A 16,732-nucleotide genomic window follows, 5' to 3' on the forward strand; every position below is an offset into this window, starting at 1 on the left:
CCGCAGTCTGGCTGGGCACAAAATCACGAGTCACTCAAGCAGGAACAAACTGTATTTTTGAAACTCCCCGCCAATGCCCCCTATGCTCAGGGGGTAAAAAAATGCCAACCGACCCACGCTGCGTTCTCCAGACCCCCAACAGGAAGTCCCTCCTCCGGAATTCCCTCCTAGGGCACTTCCCCAACCAATGGGAACTCTCCAGGAGTCCCGTAGCAGGCAGAGGTGGACAGCAGGGGTCTAATATGCATATGAATGAAGATCTTAACATAATCTTATCATCTCATGTCTTGCTGGCACCTTTCAACCAAAAATGCCATGCATCACACTACTTGGCTATGGCTCTTATCAGCTGAAGATGATGTTTATTGTATAGTGGAGGAAATACTTTCTCTCTTCCTCGCTGCCACCGACCTAACACTCTCCAGAAGGAATAAGGAAATATGTTGCTCCAATTGCTTCTGGTATTCATCTTTCAGTTGTGAGAGAAAAGAGCTCTGGGGACAAAGCCAGTGCATGAAATAGATGCTTGGTATCCTAAATGGAATCTTTTATTCCTCTGGATTTCCTTCTCCAGTAAGCTATTTAATTCAGGGTTTTTTTTTTACTTGCATCCTTAATTGTTCTCTTCCCAGCCTTGGCTGCTCCTGGGGAATGTCCCAGGGGCCTCTCCCCAGGTAGGTGCTGGAGAACTTCCTGATTCTGTGCCCAGGATCAGAGCAAGCGATCTGTAGTCACAGGTGGGGTATCCAGGTGTGTTTGCTCTTGTCCCTACTCAGATCTACATTCTGTATGCTTGTGAGTACATCCCAACTCTCCTTAGGAAACCCCTCTGTTATTTTTTTTTCCACAAAATAACCAATTCTCCAGGCAATAACCAATTCAACTGGGTGTCCTACAATTCAATTCATTTCTGACACTAACTATGCAAAGTTAGCATCAGATTCTAACAGGTTTAGGGGCTCAGTCCCATAAGACTACCCTCACTTCAGATACCAGCTGCAAGTATTAGATCCCCAAGTTACTCAGAATTTTGTTTTATTTGGCTACAAAGTCAGAAGTTCCCACAACCTCACTCCTTTCTATTATTTGCTAGAATAATTTCTATTTGTTGTTGTTGTTGTTACTGTTATAACAGAATACCACAGACTGGATAATTTGCAAAGAAAAGAAATTTGTCAGGAGTTCTGGAGGATGAAAAGTTCAAAGTCAAGGTGCCAGCATCTGGTGAGAGCCTTCTTGCTGCATCAAAATATAGTAGAGGGCATCTCATAGAATCAGAGAAAGAGAGTAGGAGCAAGAGAAAATCAAGGAAGCTGAACTCACTTTATTTTTTTAAGAATTTAACCTTTATTTTATTTGTTTTTATGTGGTGCTGAGGATTGAACCCAGTGTCTCTCACATGCTAGGCAAGCACGCTACTATTGAGCCACAACCCCAGCCCTGAACTCACTTTTATAAAACTCACCCTTGAAATAACTAGCCCATTCCAGAGATAATGGCTTTTATCCATTCATGAGGGCTCTGCCCTAATCACCTCCTAAAAATCTCACCTCCTAGTACTATCACGATGAGAACTAAACTTGAATCTGAATTTTGGAGGAGATATTTAAACCATAGCACTTATCATTACCAGTTTATTGTAAAGGTTACAATTCTGAAACAGCCAAATGGAAGAGATGCATAGGGCAAGGTATAAGAGATGCAAGGGGAAAGGAACATGGAACTTTCAAGCTTTTTCTGTGAATTCCCACTCCCCACCCAACTCAGCACCTCAATGTGTTCACCAGCCTGGAAATTCTTTGAGCCTGTAATTTAGGGGTTTTGTGGGGGATTTGTTGCATTGGCATAATTTACAAAATCATTGACATTGGTGATTAATTCAATCTCCAGCCCCTCTCCCCTCTCTGGAGTTTGGCCATTAGGGCTGAGAGTTCCAACCCTCTAATCACATGGTTAGTTTCTTTGCCAACCAACCCCCATCCTAAAGCTATCTAGTGACCATCAGTCACCAGCCACCATCCATCTAACTTGCAAAAAGAAGGTATTATTATCAGAAATCTCAAGAGTGTTAGGAACTATGTGCCAAAAATTGGGGACAAAGACCAAATATTTATTTTTAATTCTAGCACACCACCCATTATCAGCCCATAGAGTTGGTTTAAGAGATTTCCACCTCTGCCTCTAGGAGTAAGCATATGGTGGGGTCTGGCCACTTTATCCGCTTGGTCACAGTAGTTGGCTCAACAGTGGACTGATGACATGTGCGCAATGCACCAATTAGACTCAGAATATGGTTCGGAAAGCCCATTAAAAAGAGAAGGAATTTCCCTCCTGCTGCTCCTTTCTGGGATTCTGATAGTACAGAATGTTCCTCCAGGATTTGCTGAGGGTCATCTTGCACCCATGTAGGGAGAGCCTATAAAAATAAAAAGACAATTATGATGAAAACAATATTGAAAAATCCTTTCAAAGCAGAGTTGGGAAGCCATCAAGACAAAAGGACTTATATGTGATTTCAGCTGCTGCCTAGGAATGTGCGCTATGGTCACCTGACTGTAGGCAGCTAGAATAGTCATCATGCCCAGAGACTCAACCAGAGATTATCAGAAATTTGTTTTATGGACACTTTTACTAAATATATACTTTTTTTCTTTTTAATCCTCTCTTGGTTGTAACAGGGACTTAGCCTGCCTTTGCTAAAAAGTAGTGACTTTTTACCTAGACCTGCAAATGCACTATGGGTAACTGAGAGCAGGATAGAATTTGGCCTCTCTGCCTTCATCTTGTTCCTATCTCCTTTGTTACCTTACACTTTGGGTCAGGTCCCTACTTAGCTCTTCACATAGGCCTGTTAATCATTTAAGAAGTGTTCATTTGTGCTTGCTTTGGCAGTTCATATGCTAAAATTAAAATGATAGAGAAAATTAGCATGGCCATGTGCAAGGAGGACACACAAATTCATGAGAAAAAAAAAAGAATCCTCATCTAAAAACTAGTAATAAATACAAGGTTTATTAGTTCCAAATTTACCTGACCTATCTTGGACCCCCTTTGGGACTGAGGCAATATTCAAAGTATTCTATTTCACACCCTGGGAGGGGTGCACGGGAGTTGTCAGTCATCACCCTCTTCCAGGACCACAGGTCTGATAGACAAACATCCTGAGTAGTCACAGAAATTGTCTCCTCAAGTAATAAGGACTTCTCTGGAACCACCTCCTTGCAGAATCAGAACTGAGAGAATAATCAATAAGACCACAGTTTGATCAAGACTGCTTAATTTTGCATAACTCTCACACTTTGCACCAATTCTTCCTCTATTTAAAACTAAAGCACTGGTCAGCAACCTGAAGACACAGCTGAGAGACTGGATCTCACTTTGCCTTCCCAATATGGCTATATTGATCAAAAGTGTCTTTCACCACTATATTTTTTGCTTGTTTTGGTGGAGGACAAGTGACGGGACCTGGCTAATTGGAAACACCAAAGTTAGACTTCAAGTCTAGGAAGCCAATAACATGGTTGCACAGCCCCTGTCACACAGCACCTGTTTTTCCTCAGTATCAATAGAAATTCCCTACCAAGGAATTTTTATTGCTTTGTACTCTGCCCATTTAATCTCCCACTTTCTCTGCTTTCTTTGAAAGACTGATTCAGAGCTATCTGAACCTGTGTTTTCTTAACTGCAACTCAAACAAAGTCCTTTTTACTTTTGTAGTTTCTGAGCTTGGATTGATTGACAAGCCCAACTGAAAATATATAAAAGCAACTCAGAAGAGAGCAAGGCCAAGAGAGGGACAGAGGGAGCCCAACTCTGATTTTATCATATGACTTCCTAGACACAGTTTTTGAGGTTACACCAATCTCCAGACTTTTCATAAATGAAAAGTTCTCCCAAATCAGTTGGGTTTCTGATACAGCTAGAAGAGTCCCAATGATTACAATACATGTCACCCTGAGCCTGTGGTGTCAACATCCTGCTTTGAGGCCCTCCCTGACTGCCCTCCTCCCTAGTAATCAAAAATCCTAACGCCTTCATTCACAGAGTTGGGTCTCCTCAGGTGGGAGGGACTCCCTTTTTTAGGATAAGCTTAATTTGGGAGTCTTTTAAAATAAGCAGTATGGGGGAAATTTCAGAATGACAAGACACGAGAACTTAGAGTATTTCTGTGTCCTCCTCTGCTTTTTCTTTTTCTTTTTTTTTAATTCTTTTTAGTTATAGATGGACACAATATCTTTCTTTCTTTCTTTCTTTCTTTCTTTTTATGTGGTGCTGAGGATAGAACCCAGGGTCTCACACCTGCGAGGCAAGTGCTCTACCACTGAGCCCCGGCCCCTCTCCTCTGCTTTTAGTCGACTTACACCAGTGAGGACTACATTCTAGATGTAAGTGCAATATAGATGCAAATAACAGAAAATCTTTCACAGGAAGAAATCTTTCCTTGGGTTTCAATAGAGAAATAAAATGCAGGAAGAATGTAGATGGCTGCCTCAGCATCTAAGGAAAGTGTCTTATCGGCAAAGTCTCCTTTGCACTTGCTTCTCCACTACCCTGAGTGCATAGCTTCCATGTTCATGATCTCATGTGGGCAGGAGGAAGGGAAAGATGTGACAGCAGCAGATCTCTCTTCTAGAATCCTGGAAATCTTTGTTCATTAGCATATTCCAAGTACCCAGAATTGCTGCTTCCTATAAGTGTGCTGAATGAATAAGTGGAAACTCAGACAAAAACAATTTAAAAAATTTATCTCTTATACCCTGAAAAGTAGAATTGGGCATGAGAGAAAGGCCTGGAATAAGCACTTAATGACCCCTCACAGCATCTGCCACCCTATTGCCCACACTAGCATGTGATCTCTTTCTCTGGGCCTTCATTTTCCATAGAAGGAATCTTTTGGGGAGATTTTTTTCTTCTTCTTCATATAACTGAGCAGATCTAGGCCCCTCGCTCCACTAAACTTTCTTAGGATATTCTTACCCACCACAGGGCATATGTTTCACTGAGGAGATGTGTTCTCCACTTTCTGTAACTTCTCCTGGGGTAGAAATGATTAGGATTGACATCTGATCAGGATTGACATCTTATTAGGATTGATATCTGATTGTGACTCCAGTAGGTATCATGAGCTGGCCCCCTTCTGCCTTTAACAATGACATTAAACACCAAGCTGACACTTTTTTTTAGTGCTGGGATCAAATGCAGGCCCTTGCACATGCTAGACAAGTGCTCTACCATTGAGCTATACACTCTCAGGCCTGGCACAATTTTTGAACTAGTACTTCTAAAAGAACATTGCCAACATACATATCCCATATGCTACGATAATGGAAGATTTACCTTAATAAAAGTGCCTACAGTCAAACCAAATTTATGTCTTTTTAGGAGTAAAAATAGAATCACTCAATGTATGGAGAGTATTAAGGAGGCTTCAGGCCAGTGTTATGGGCTGAGTTGTGTCATCTCCTCCCCACATCCCAAATTCACATACTGAATCCCTAATCCCCATTTGGAAATGGGGCCTTTGGGAAGTGTGTCTGTCAGTTTTGTTGTTTTGACCAAAATCCTGGCAAAGACAACTTAGAGAAGGAAAAGTTTATTTTGGCTCATGGATTCTGAGGTTTAGTCCATGGTGGGCTGGCTACATTGCTCTGGGCCTAAGATAAGGCAAAACATCATGGTAGAAGGGCTGGTGGAGGAGCACTCCTCCATTCATGGTGGCCAGGAAGCAGTGGTGTGGATGGTAAGGGGCCACAGGGAAGATGCTCTTCTAGGGCACACCCCCATGGACCCAGGTCCTTTAACCATGCTCCACCTGCCTATCATTTCCACCCATCCAGTTCATTCAAACTAGGATGAACTGATTAGGTTATGGCTCTTATAATCTAATAATTTCATCTCTGAATATTTCTGGACTAACACAGGAGCTTTTGGCAGACAGCTCATATCCAAATCATCACAGGAAATATTAGGATTACATGAGGTCATGAGAATGGTTTTCATGATGGGATTAGGGATTTGATAAAAAGAGAAAGGGAGACATTGTGTTCTCTTTGTTGTGTGAGGACACTACAGGATGCATTATGTGCAATTCAGGGAAAGTCTTTACCAGGAGCCAAATCAGCCAGCACCTTCATCTTGGACTTCTAGAACTGTGAGAAATAAATATCGGTTGTTTAAGCCACCCAGTTTATTGTATTTTTTTAGAGTGGTCTAGCAGACTAATACAGATCTATAAAGGAGAACTTAATTAAGGGTCACTAGGAGTTACCACCCCAACTCTCTGCACTCTGACCTTCCGGCAATACCTCACCCTTCCCACCTTGGGTTCCTTTTAACACAATCTCACTACTTCTAATAGGTTCCTCAGTGTCTCTTGATGAATCATCAAATGATAGCATTTTTATCATTGCAAAAAGAACATTTTGAACATAAACACAACATTAAGGAAAGTAAAACACTCACCCCCTCCCAAATAAACTCAACTATTTTTGTTTTGATAATTCCCATCCAGTCCTTGTTCATACATGTGAACTTATTCTACATAGTGTTTAACCAGAGGTTTATTTCACATTCTGCTTTTGCATTCAACAGAACATTAGAAGCATTCTTCACGTTGCTACAGCTTGTTTGATATATTAATAGCTATATAATCACCCTCAAATTTGTTGCACCACAATTTGCTTAACAAATAAATGAGTTTATTTCCAACTTTTTGTTCCTGTAGCTAATGCTGCAATCATCATTATTACACACAGTTTGTTTTTTCTTGTGTTGAATATTGGTTTAAAAGACACAGGTATCAGTTTAAAGCTGGTGTCTCACATTGTCCTGCTCCTGCTGAATCTCCAGGCTACTGGTTCTGGAAAAGCTGCTGGGTCTCCAACTATCAGACTCTCAGTTGACCACAAATGACTGGAAGCAACACAGTCCCTTACCTGGATGATGTCTTTGGTGGTCTTCTGTTGCTATCACGAAATACCAGAGATTGAGTAATTTGTATAGAATTTAGCCCACAGTTCTGGAGGCTGGGAAGTCCAAGAACATGATGTTGGCAACTGCTCAGCATCTAATGAAAGTTTTTTTGTTAGAGAGCATTCTGCAGAGACCTGAGGCAGCATGAGACATTCATAGGACAAGACAGAGCAAGCATGCTAGCTAGCTTAGGTCTCTCTTATAAAATTACTGATGCCATCATGGGGCCTATCTACTTCATGACTTTGTCTAATCCTATTATCCAAAAGCTCCATCTCCAAATACCATTAATGTGAATTATGGGATTAAGTTTCAAGATGAGTTTTTGCAGGGATAAACACTCAGACCATAGCAAATGACATGTCTAAAAAGAGACTCAGACCCCTAAGTCTATTCTAGAAGAAAGCAGCCAGATGCTCACCCAGAGGGCGGTTCTTCATTTTGTTATGGGTTGATGAGCCTTGAGCTGAAAAGTTCTTCATTTTCTTTGGCTCAAAAAAAAAAAAAAATGTAAGGTTTGTGTTTTTTCAGTTTTTTTCTTTCTTCCTTCCTTTTTTTTTTTTTTTTAATGATAGACACTTTTTCTCTGGATGGTATCTATGTTTGGAGCCCAGTGGATGGGATGGGGCTTGATGTCTCTCTTCTCCACCCCACCTGCTATCTGTGAAGTGTGCTCCTATTTTTCCCTCCAGGCAGGTTCCTTCCTTAGAAGAAATTTGGCTGTTGGACTTTCAGAAGAGCCCCTTAGAGTCAGGAGCCTGGCAGGAACAGGAAGGAGCATGTCCAGATGTTGACCTTTTCGGGAAAGAAGTACTTAGATAAGTTTATTTCCTCCTCTGGCCTAGGAACCAAGACTCTACAGAAAGAGGGTTGGTGCCTGCCTGGTGGGTCTTAGAGATGGGAGTCTCTCTGACACCCCCCGGGGCCCTTTTCCTCTAGGACAACAGCAGAAGACTGAGGCTCCCATTCTCAGATCTTTGACATATTCTGGAGAACATCTGGGAGGGGGGATCAAAAAAAATTAAAGAACACAAGGGGCTAGAGAAGCTTACTTAAGTTTGTCTTTCCATGAGTTCACCTTGGGCTGGGAAGTGCTGTCAACTTCCTGAGCATCTTGTCTTTAGCTTCTTGGCCACCCCACTGCAACCTCAGAACAGACAAATCATGTATGAACTAGAAGGTTGCAAGAATGTACATATAAGAAATGTAGATCTAGATGTAGAAAATATACATTTAGAGAGAGCCAGCAGCCTTGTGGAGGACCTGGGTAATCCTGTCCTCTGTAAAAGGAACAGCTTTGCCTGTTGGGGAAGGCATTTAGTAGTGAACTTTAACTTTGGGTGTGCACACTCTGATGAGAGGTCTGCTCACTATGCTGCAGATCCCCCCACCCCCACCCCGCAACAGCCTGAGGCAGGGTGACCACTGTGGTAGCCTGTGGGAAAGGCCCCTTTGTGCTGGACAGCTCTCCACATGGCCCTGGAGTTTTACTACCCATGACACAAAGGGCAGAGGAACTCCTAATTTTCATGGCAAAGCTCCATCCCAGCTCCTTTAACACCTGTTAATTAAGTGCAATACATTTTTCTAGAAAATGGCAAAGATGACTTCCAGGTGGCGATTGCTATCTTGTGATGTTGGGGATGTCAGAACACCACTTGATCTTATTTTTTTAAGTGCATGTGATGTGATAGAGTGTGGGGGGCTCTGCATCCTCCCTTGGGAGCTGGCATTGCAGCAGGCCCCTCTCTCCTTTACCTTTGTTGGGGGAAGGAGGCAAGGAGAAGATCTCTTCTTCCAAGCTGGAGAGGGCAGGACAGAGTGCAGTCCATTGGCCTTATGTGCCTGTGTGCATGTGTGTCACTGTTGGTGGGATGGAGGAGTGATGCGGTAGGGAGAGAAACTGTGAATGTATCCTTTTCAAAAAAAAAAAAAAAATTAAGTATTTTGAAGAAAAAAAAAAAAAAAACACAGCCAGAGTTCACCTGGAAGGAAATTGGGATCAGGCAATCTGCATGGGCTTCCCCCTCTGACTTCCAGAGGTTGCCTCTGGTTGCCCCATTTCTGTTTACTATGTTGGTCCAGATGGGGCTATCCTTCCTTCATCAGATTCTCCCTTGGCAAGTGCTCGTTTGTTTCTTTTTTTCATTACTGGGGATTAGACTCAGGGGTGCTTTGCCACTGAGCTACATTTCCCGATCTTTTTTAATTTTGAGATAGGTTCTTGTTAAGATGTTGAGGCTGGCCTCAAACTTGCAATCCTCCTGCCTCAGCCTCCTGAGTTGCTGGGATCATAGGCATGTACCATTGTGCCTAGCTGGTACCCTGTTTCTATGTCCAAGGTGTGGGAACCTGACTGGGCGTAGACCAATCAGATACTTTCTTTTTAGAGAAACAATTTGCTTAGTTGGATAGCAGCACTCTAATGAAGCTACCCCATGATTTCACATGACCAGATCCCCAGAGCTACCTGGGTGCTCTTTTTTGAGCCCAGCCCTGCTACCTTCCCTTCAATAAGGCAAGCAGCTCTGCAGCCTTCCCAAAGAATCTTTTCTGTACATGTTGAACTGAGTCTCTCTCTCCTACTGTGAACAAAAGGCCTTTCTGGATAACTCTGTACCCTAAGGATGACCACTCCAGATCAGCCTGAGCATCATCAGTCAGACATGAGAGCTGGCTGGCCCAGACCTGGTCCAGCCAGCTGTCATCTATTCTTTCTCAGCCCTTTGTGGCTCAATCATTCATCACTCTGACCAAACAAATCCTGACAAAGGACAAAATGATAACTTCGATTCTTCTAAAAGGCAGCCACCCTGGCAGCTCTTGCCTGCTCAGCATCCCAAGGGAAGGATCAGGCCCAGGACCCACTCAAGTTCCTGGAGAGCACTTAGCCTCAAGGCTCTCGCTTCTTGGACCTGGCCAAAAGCAAAGAAATCCAGGGGTCATCTTTACACTGAGCCTGGCACCAACCTGTGGCAGTAAAATGAGTGAGGGTCCTGAAGCCAGCCAGGATTAGGTTTGTGCCCCAGAGTCACCTCTCATTCCTCATCAGCTTCAGTTTCCCTATTTGCAAAATGGGCCTGATAATTCCTATGTCTGAGGGTCTTCAAGGACATGAAATTCTGGTCTGTAGTACATGACACGTTCCAAATCTGAGGCATTTTGTCTGTCACCACCCATCTGTTTACAGGAGTTTTTGCAGCGTCACTGCACCTGACCCCAAACCCACTGTCTCCCATATGGCCCGGATTGTGGGCAATACCAGTACAGCAGGCCTTCCTCTCCCTGCCATTGCTTCCCTAATGAGACCCCACCAGGAAAGAGGGAGGGCAGCTTCCTTCCATTAGCGGAACTGCTCAGAGTGAGAGGAAGCTGGTCACTTCCATTTTTTGAGGTTCCTCGTATACTAAAAATGAGGAAGGTTAAAGTGGCTGTGGTATAATTTCAGTGTTTACACAGAAAAAGTAGAATACAATATATTTGTTTTATTGACAAGATAATTGCAGAACGCAATACATTTCCTAGTAAATGTATTGCAGTGCTTCAAGTTCAAGATTTTCATATATTTCTTTTAAGCCACTGGAGCTGGGGTTGGATCCTTAAAGTCAGAATTTCTAGAAAATAACACAACCAAAACCAATGCAGAACCTTTATTGGATTCCATTCAAAGAAAAAAAAATGTGTGTGTGGAAAGGGGACATTTTAAGATGTCTGGGAACATTTGAATAAGGCTGTGATATAGGATTATGTTAGGGAATTATTGTTAATTATCTTGGTCATGATAATATAGGAGAGTAGCCCAAAGGGCCATTGCTATGGTTTAGATATTGAGTTAGCTTTCCTTTAATTAAGAAAAGGTTTATTTTGGCTCATCATTTTGGAGGTTTCAGTCCATGATTGGTTGGTCCCCTTGCTTTTGGCCTGTAGCAAGGCAGTACATCATGGCGGCAGTGTGTGGCAAAACTGTTCACCTCCTTGTTGGGGTAGAAAAAAGGACGAGGAAGGGGCTGGGATCCCATACCCTTCAAGGGCGTGCCCCCATGGCCAGAAGAGGGCCTCCCTCCTAAGGTTCCATTGTCTCCCACAAGCTCCACAAAGGAAGACCACGCCTTTAACACACTGCCATGTTGGGGACTTATCTAAACCATATCATATATAGTTTGAGCACATCTCCCAAAGTTTCATGTGCTGGAAGATTAGTCCCCAACATGGCCGTGTTGAGGAGGTAGAACCTTAGGAGGTGAGACTTAGTGAAAGGTAATAAATAGGTTGATAGAGGTTATACCCAAATGAATGAATTAATGCTGGTGTCTTGGAGTGGATTGGGTCTCAAGAGACAGGGTTGTTTCCTAAGAGAATGGATTCTTACCAAAAGAGCAAGTCTTGCCCCTCCCTAGTTTCTTGTTTTTTTGCTCAGACAGGCGCCCCTTCTGCATGCAGCCAATTGCCTTTCTACTTCCCTGCCACACCATGACACAGCCAAGGGGAACCTTGTCAGAATGTCAGCAAAATGCTCTTAGGCTTTGAGAACCATGAGTTAAATAAACCTCTTTGCTTTATAAAGTTCCCAGCCCCAGATATTTTTGTTATAGCAATACAAAATGGACTAAAATGGTTCAGGAAAAAATAAATTTTTGTGGCACTGGATATCAAACCCAAGGCCTTGCATATGCTAAGCAAGCACTGAACTACACCCTGAACCCTCTTTAAAAATTTCATTTTGAGACAGGGTCTAAGTTGTCCAGGCTAAACTTGAACTACAATCCTCCTGCCTCACTCAGTCTCCTAAGTTGCTGGAATTATAGGTGTGTGCTTTCATGCCTAGCTGGAAAAAATATTTTTACAAATAGAAACAATATAAAGATGTAGTATTTATGAATAAACGTTAACCTCTACTGAACCCAGGTGGAAGATATATACCGATATCTTATGCCATATTGACATTTTTCAATAAGAAAGTGTAAATTTTTTGGGTTGCAAAACAAACACATGGTAAATTTTCCTATTATGTTGTGTCTTGGTGGTAGTGGATGAGAGCAGAGGCAGGTAAGCTGGCCTGAAGAGGTGAGAGACACTACTGTGATACAGAGAAATGGACTATTGTGGAGAGAGCTGTGTGCAGTGTAATCACAGGGGTTTGGGAGACTGAGGCAGTAGGATTGCAAGTTCAAAGCCAGCCTCAGCAATTAGTGAGACCCTAAGTAACTAATCAAGACCCTAGCTCAAAATAAAAACCAAAAAAGGTGGAGATGTTTGCAGTGGCTAACACACCCCCCTTCAATCCCTGGTACCCCAAAGCAAAAACAAACAAGAAAACCCAGACAGGTCCATGTGCACTCATTCATAGGCCAGAGAGAACCAGAGGACCAGAGTCAGACATCAGTATATGTCCTCCAGGAGATATGACACACCCAAATAAACCCCCATGTTTTTATTTACCTTATACGCCTAATTAACTAGAGGAAACTTTGTGCACAGAAGATAAACAGTTGGCTGGTAAGCACATGGAAAGATCACTCACTAGTCATTAAGAAAATGAAATTAAAACCACAAAGAGATACCACCATCCTTACATCCATTGAAATGGCTACTAATCCCCACAAAAGCAAACCAGTGTTGGTGAGTATGTGGAAAAACTGAAACACTTGTGCACTGTTGGAAGGAATGTAAAATGGTACAGCTGTATGGCAGTTCCTGAAAAAAAAATTAACATAGAATTGTCATGTCATTTAGTAATTCTACTTCTGAGTATATATGCAGAAGAATTTATACACCCATGTTCACTGCAATATACTGGCAAAGGCTATAAGGTAGAGGGAACCTAAGTGCCCACCAATGGATAAATAGAAGCAAAACATGGTATAGATATGCAATGGGACATTATCCAGCCTTAAAAAAAGAAGTCTGACATATGCTACAACATGAATGAATCTTGAGGATATTATGCTAAGTGAAATAAACCACTCACAAAAGGATAAATACTGAAATATTTGAGTAATGAGAGTTACTTAGAACAGTCAAATCCATAGAGATAGAAAGTAGTTGTTTGCTAAGGGTTAAGGGTGAGGAGAATACAGAGCTATTTAATGGGTTGGGAGTTTCAGTTTTGAAAGATGCAAAGAGGTCTGTAGATGAATAATGTTGATGGTTACACAACAATGAGACTATACTTAATGCCACTATTTGTACACTGAAAAATAGTTAAGATGCTAAATTTCATGTTATGTATGTTTTACCACAATTTTTAAATAAGATAGCTTTATATCACTATTATAAAAGAAAAACCACTTACCCTAGAGGAAAAATCGCCATAAAATTAAGGACAATTACACTCCCCCAAACAGGGTGGTGTTGACATTACTCTAGATGCTGGTACCTTCTAAGGCTGTGCACAGAGACCTTATTCCACTTCTATTTAAAGGGATAATCAGCAAGTACAATGAAAATATTAAAAACTCTGTTCCCAACTTTCTCCTTGACAACTTCAGAGGGGTCAAAAGAGAGTTGTTTTTTTTTGTTTGTTTTTTTTTAAAGAATTGCCTTCTCACCACTTGGTATAACAGGGTGGTGTATGTGGGCTTCTATAATAATTTCTCACGTTAGAAAGCATGGGCACCCCACACTTTGAAAGACCCTTGTAAGGACAAGAGAATAGAAACTATATACATCTTGCATAGGACTAGGCCAGGGCACATCAAGTGAAAGGGGCAGAAAGAAAGAGACCCCCATTAAGGAAGAGTTTTAGGGAAGTGGCCTGGGGCTATTTGTGCAAGGAATTCCAGGGTCTAATGCCTAATCATCACCTTGGTCCTAAGGACTCCTTGCCTTGTGAGGAGGGGTCTGACAGGAGGAGGAGAAGAGAAGTGCTAGCCTCTTTAAGTGCTGGCCCAGATGGGGACCCAGTTGCTTTGGTCTAGAAACTGTATTTCTTCATAGTAAGTAAGTAAAAACCAGTGTCAATAGGGAGGGTCTAGTCTAGAAAGAGGATGACAGAGCAGGTAGAAGGGAAGAAATTGGAGGATGTGAAAATTGTAAAGGATGTGACCAACTAAGTTCCAATGGACATCTGATATTTTAGCCTGCACTGCATCCTTTCCTGGATAGAGTGCACCTCCGTTTTCTCTCAGGACACTCTCTTATCTCCAGGATTCTTAGTACATTTAGTTGGTCCAAGCTGCCTTCAACACCTTTCCATTGTAGAAGACTAGAGACTCAGCTCTGTCTGGTCAGAAGATGCCATTTTTCCTCCTCACAATGATCTTACAGGTTCTTGATTTAGCTGCACCTGAAGCTAGGTTCATCCTGCTCCTTCATTTATATTTTACACTGAGCAACCTTTAAGGATGTGATGTGATGTGTGTGTGTGTTGGAAATAGGCCTCACTTCAGGAGGTGCTTTATAATCATCATGGGTCCCCATCTTCAGACTCAACCAATCACAGGTCCTCAGTATTCAGAAAACAATTGCCCCTGTATAGCATTTTCCCTTTGTCGTTATTCTCTAACCTACAACTATTTTCATAGCCCTTCCATTGTATTAGGTATTGCCAGAAATCTGGAGGTTTGTAAACAAGAGAATGTGCATAGATTCTATGCGAATATTATGCCATTTGATATAATGTACTTGAGCATTTGTAGATTTCGGTATCCTGGTGTGTGTGTAGGGGTGTCCAGGAACCAATCCTTTGCAGATGCTAGGGAGTGCTATACAATCTTCTTATCTAGGGCTTGTGGAGGTTTTTGTCTAGTCCTTAGTGGCCACTGCTGACCACTCTTGCTCCCCTGCAGTTCCAAGGCTATTGGGCCTTCGACGCTTATTTACAGACACCTCTCTCTTCAAGATGTCAATTATAAAGATTCGCCGTTGACCAGTTAAATGTTAAATCTCAAAGTCATTTAACTTAAAACCTCACTTTCAAAGTTTTAGGTGGTTTTCGATTGTCTCAAACGCTTCCACAGGCCCTTAGAAAACTTCCTGGTGCCAAACCCCCTGGCTATCAAGGTTTGGGGTACATACAGCCCGAAACCGGCTGTCAGGTACCCCGACTTCCCGGGGCCCTCGTGCAAGCGGGCGGGAGCGGACAGGGACTCGCACGCATGCGCGGGGGCGGGGCTGTGCCCCAGGCCTGCGCGTTGCCGCTCGGGCGGTGGCGGACGCGCGCTGGGGGCTGCATCCTGGACTAGTGAGACTTAGTGCGCTTTTGACCCTCCTTGGACATATTCGCCCGGGGCTGCCTTTCCCAGCCCCGGCTGTGTCCGTACAAGGTGCTCCCACTCGGCAGGACCGAACCGGGGCAATGGAGGGGGACCGCCCCCTCAGCCCTCGAAGGTCCCTGAGAAGACGACCGCGCGCTGCCTGACCTGCCGTCCTCTCGTGGAGCCCATGGGCGCGTCCCCGCGGGCGGGCAGCAGACGTGAGAGTGGCGAGCGGCGGGGCCGCGGCTCCGAGAAGGGCCGTGCTCGTGCTCGGCTTCGCGCAGGACGCGCACGCGCGCCCCCGTCGTAGCCCCGGCCGCGCCCGCCCCGCCTCTCAGCGCCGGCCCCGGAGCCCGGTCCGCGAGCGGCGGCGGCTGCCGGAGGGACGATGAGCGGCGCGGCGCGGGCGGGCCCGGCCCGGCTCGCCGCGCTCGCACTGCTGACCTGCAGCCTGTGGCCGGCGCGGGCGGACAACGCCAGCCAGGAGTACTACACGGCGCTCATCAACGTGACGGTGCAAGAGCCCGGCCGCGGCGCCCCACTCACGTTCCGCATAGACCGCGGGCGCTACGGGCTCGACTCGCCCAAGGCCGAGGTCCGCGGCCAGGTGCTGGCGCCACTACCCATCCACGGAGGTGAGGACCTGGCCAGGGGGGGAGGATCCTGAGGTGTGGCGGCGGGCGGTGGTCGCCAAGAGCCGGGGCGCGCGGAGGTGGCGAGGCCGGGGTCCTCGGTAGCCGGCCCGGGCTCGCCCGCTCCGCGACGCTCGACCGACCGCTACGGTTTCCTCTGTGTGGAACTCGGCCTGCTCATGGTTGGGAATGAGGCTCCAGAAGCCTTTTTGTCCGTCCTCCCTCCCCACCCCCCTTTTTTAAGACTTGGAACGTTCTCTTTTCTTTTAGGTAGCTTGTTTACTGGAGGGCATTGAACTGCGAGTTTTGCAGGGACAGCATAGACAAAGGAGGTGGTGCAAGTAGCACAAAACTAATTCATGGAGAATGAGATCTTAAACCGGCAGGTTTGTTCCTGAAATTACAGATTTAACGCTGCATTGGATCTCGAAGGATGAGAGGCCCTTTTTCTAACGTCAAAACGTGCCGTTTTTCTTAAGTGGGAATTGTTGGGGGGGGGGGTTGTTGAAAGAGGAAAATGAGAATCTTCCCTGTTGCTTTTGGCTCTTCTTCTACCCCAGTAGTTTTACTGTAATTTGACTCCGGAAAATTTCACATTAAGAAGAATCAGACAAATTGGAACTAGTAGCCAAGTCTTCAGGTCAGGGGTGCCAAACAAGAGAGAAACAGGTAAAATTGTCAAGAATTGTCTTTGAAGCCATCTGATTTATCTTCATGTTTTTCTGTAAACTCGGACAGTGTTTAGTTAATGATTTGGTGCAAAACTTGTATTTGCCTAAGTTCCTAGTTGTGTTTTAAAAGGAAACGTTTTCCACATTGGGGAGTAGATGTTTTTGGATTTCAGCGCAGTGTGAACTTTTTGGAAAATGTCTGCTATCTTCTCCATCCCCACTCTCATCCTGAGACTATAACAGGAGGTTTTTGTTTGTTTGT

General features: G+C 44.1%; 1 protein-coding gene, 1 long non-coding RNA gene and 1 other non-coding gene across 3 annotated transcripts in view; 2 read left to right on the forward strand and 1 right to left on the reverse strand.

Moving 5' to 3' along the window:
- Nucleotides 1-1,443: 1,443 nt before the first annotated feature.
- Nucleotides 1,444-15,436, reverse strand: LOC143399684 (uncharacterized). Its single transcript, XR_013091425.2, has 5 exons — nucleotides 15,333-15,436; nucleotides 8,025-8,112; nucleotides 7,394-7,463; nucleotides 6,936-7,066; nucleotides 1,444-2,416 (listed from the first exon to the last, which is right to left on the reverse strand). It is a non-coding gene; the product is annotated as an uncharacterized LOC143399684 (long non-coding RNA).
- On the forward strand, nucleotides 2,877-2,980 carry LOC143400544 (U6 spliceosomal RNA). Its single transcript, XR_013091464.1, has one exon. It is a non-coding gene; the product is annotated as a U6 spliceosomal RNA (small nuclear RNA).
- Nucleotides 15,112-16,732, forward strand: part of Rnf130 (ring finger protein 130) — a 96,938-nt gene continuing 95,317 nt past the window's right edge. Inside the window, exon 1 of the mRNA XM_076856547.2 lies at nucleotides 15,112-15,802. Coding sequence (XP_076712662.1) covers nucleotides 15,556-15,802 — 247 coding nt within the window. The 5' untranslated portion in view covers nucleotides 15,112-15,555. The remainder of the gene's footprint in view (nucleotides 15,803-16,732) is intronic.

The sequence above is a fragment of the Callospermophilus lateralis genome, chromosome 5 (assembly GCF_048772815.1).
Source record: "Callospermophilus lateralis isolate mCalLat2 chromosome 5, mCalLat2.hap1, whole genome shotgun sequence".
NCBI classification, from domain to species: domain Eukaryota; kingdom Metazoa; phylum Chordata; class Mammalia; order Rodentia; family Sciuridae; genus Callospermophilus; species Callospermophilus lateralis.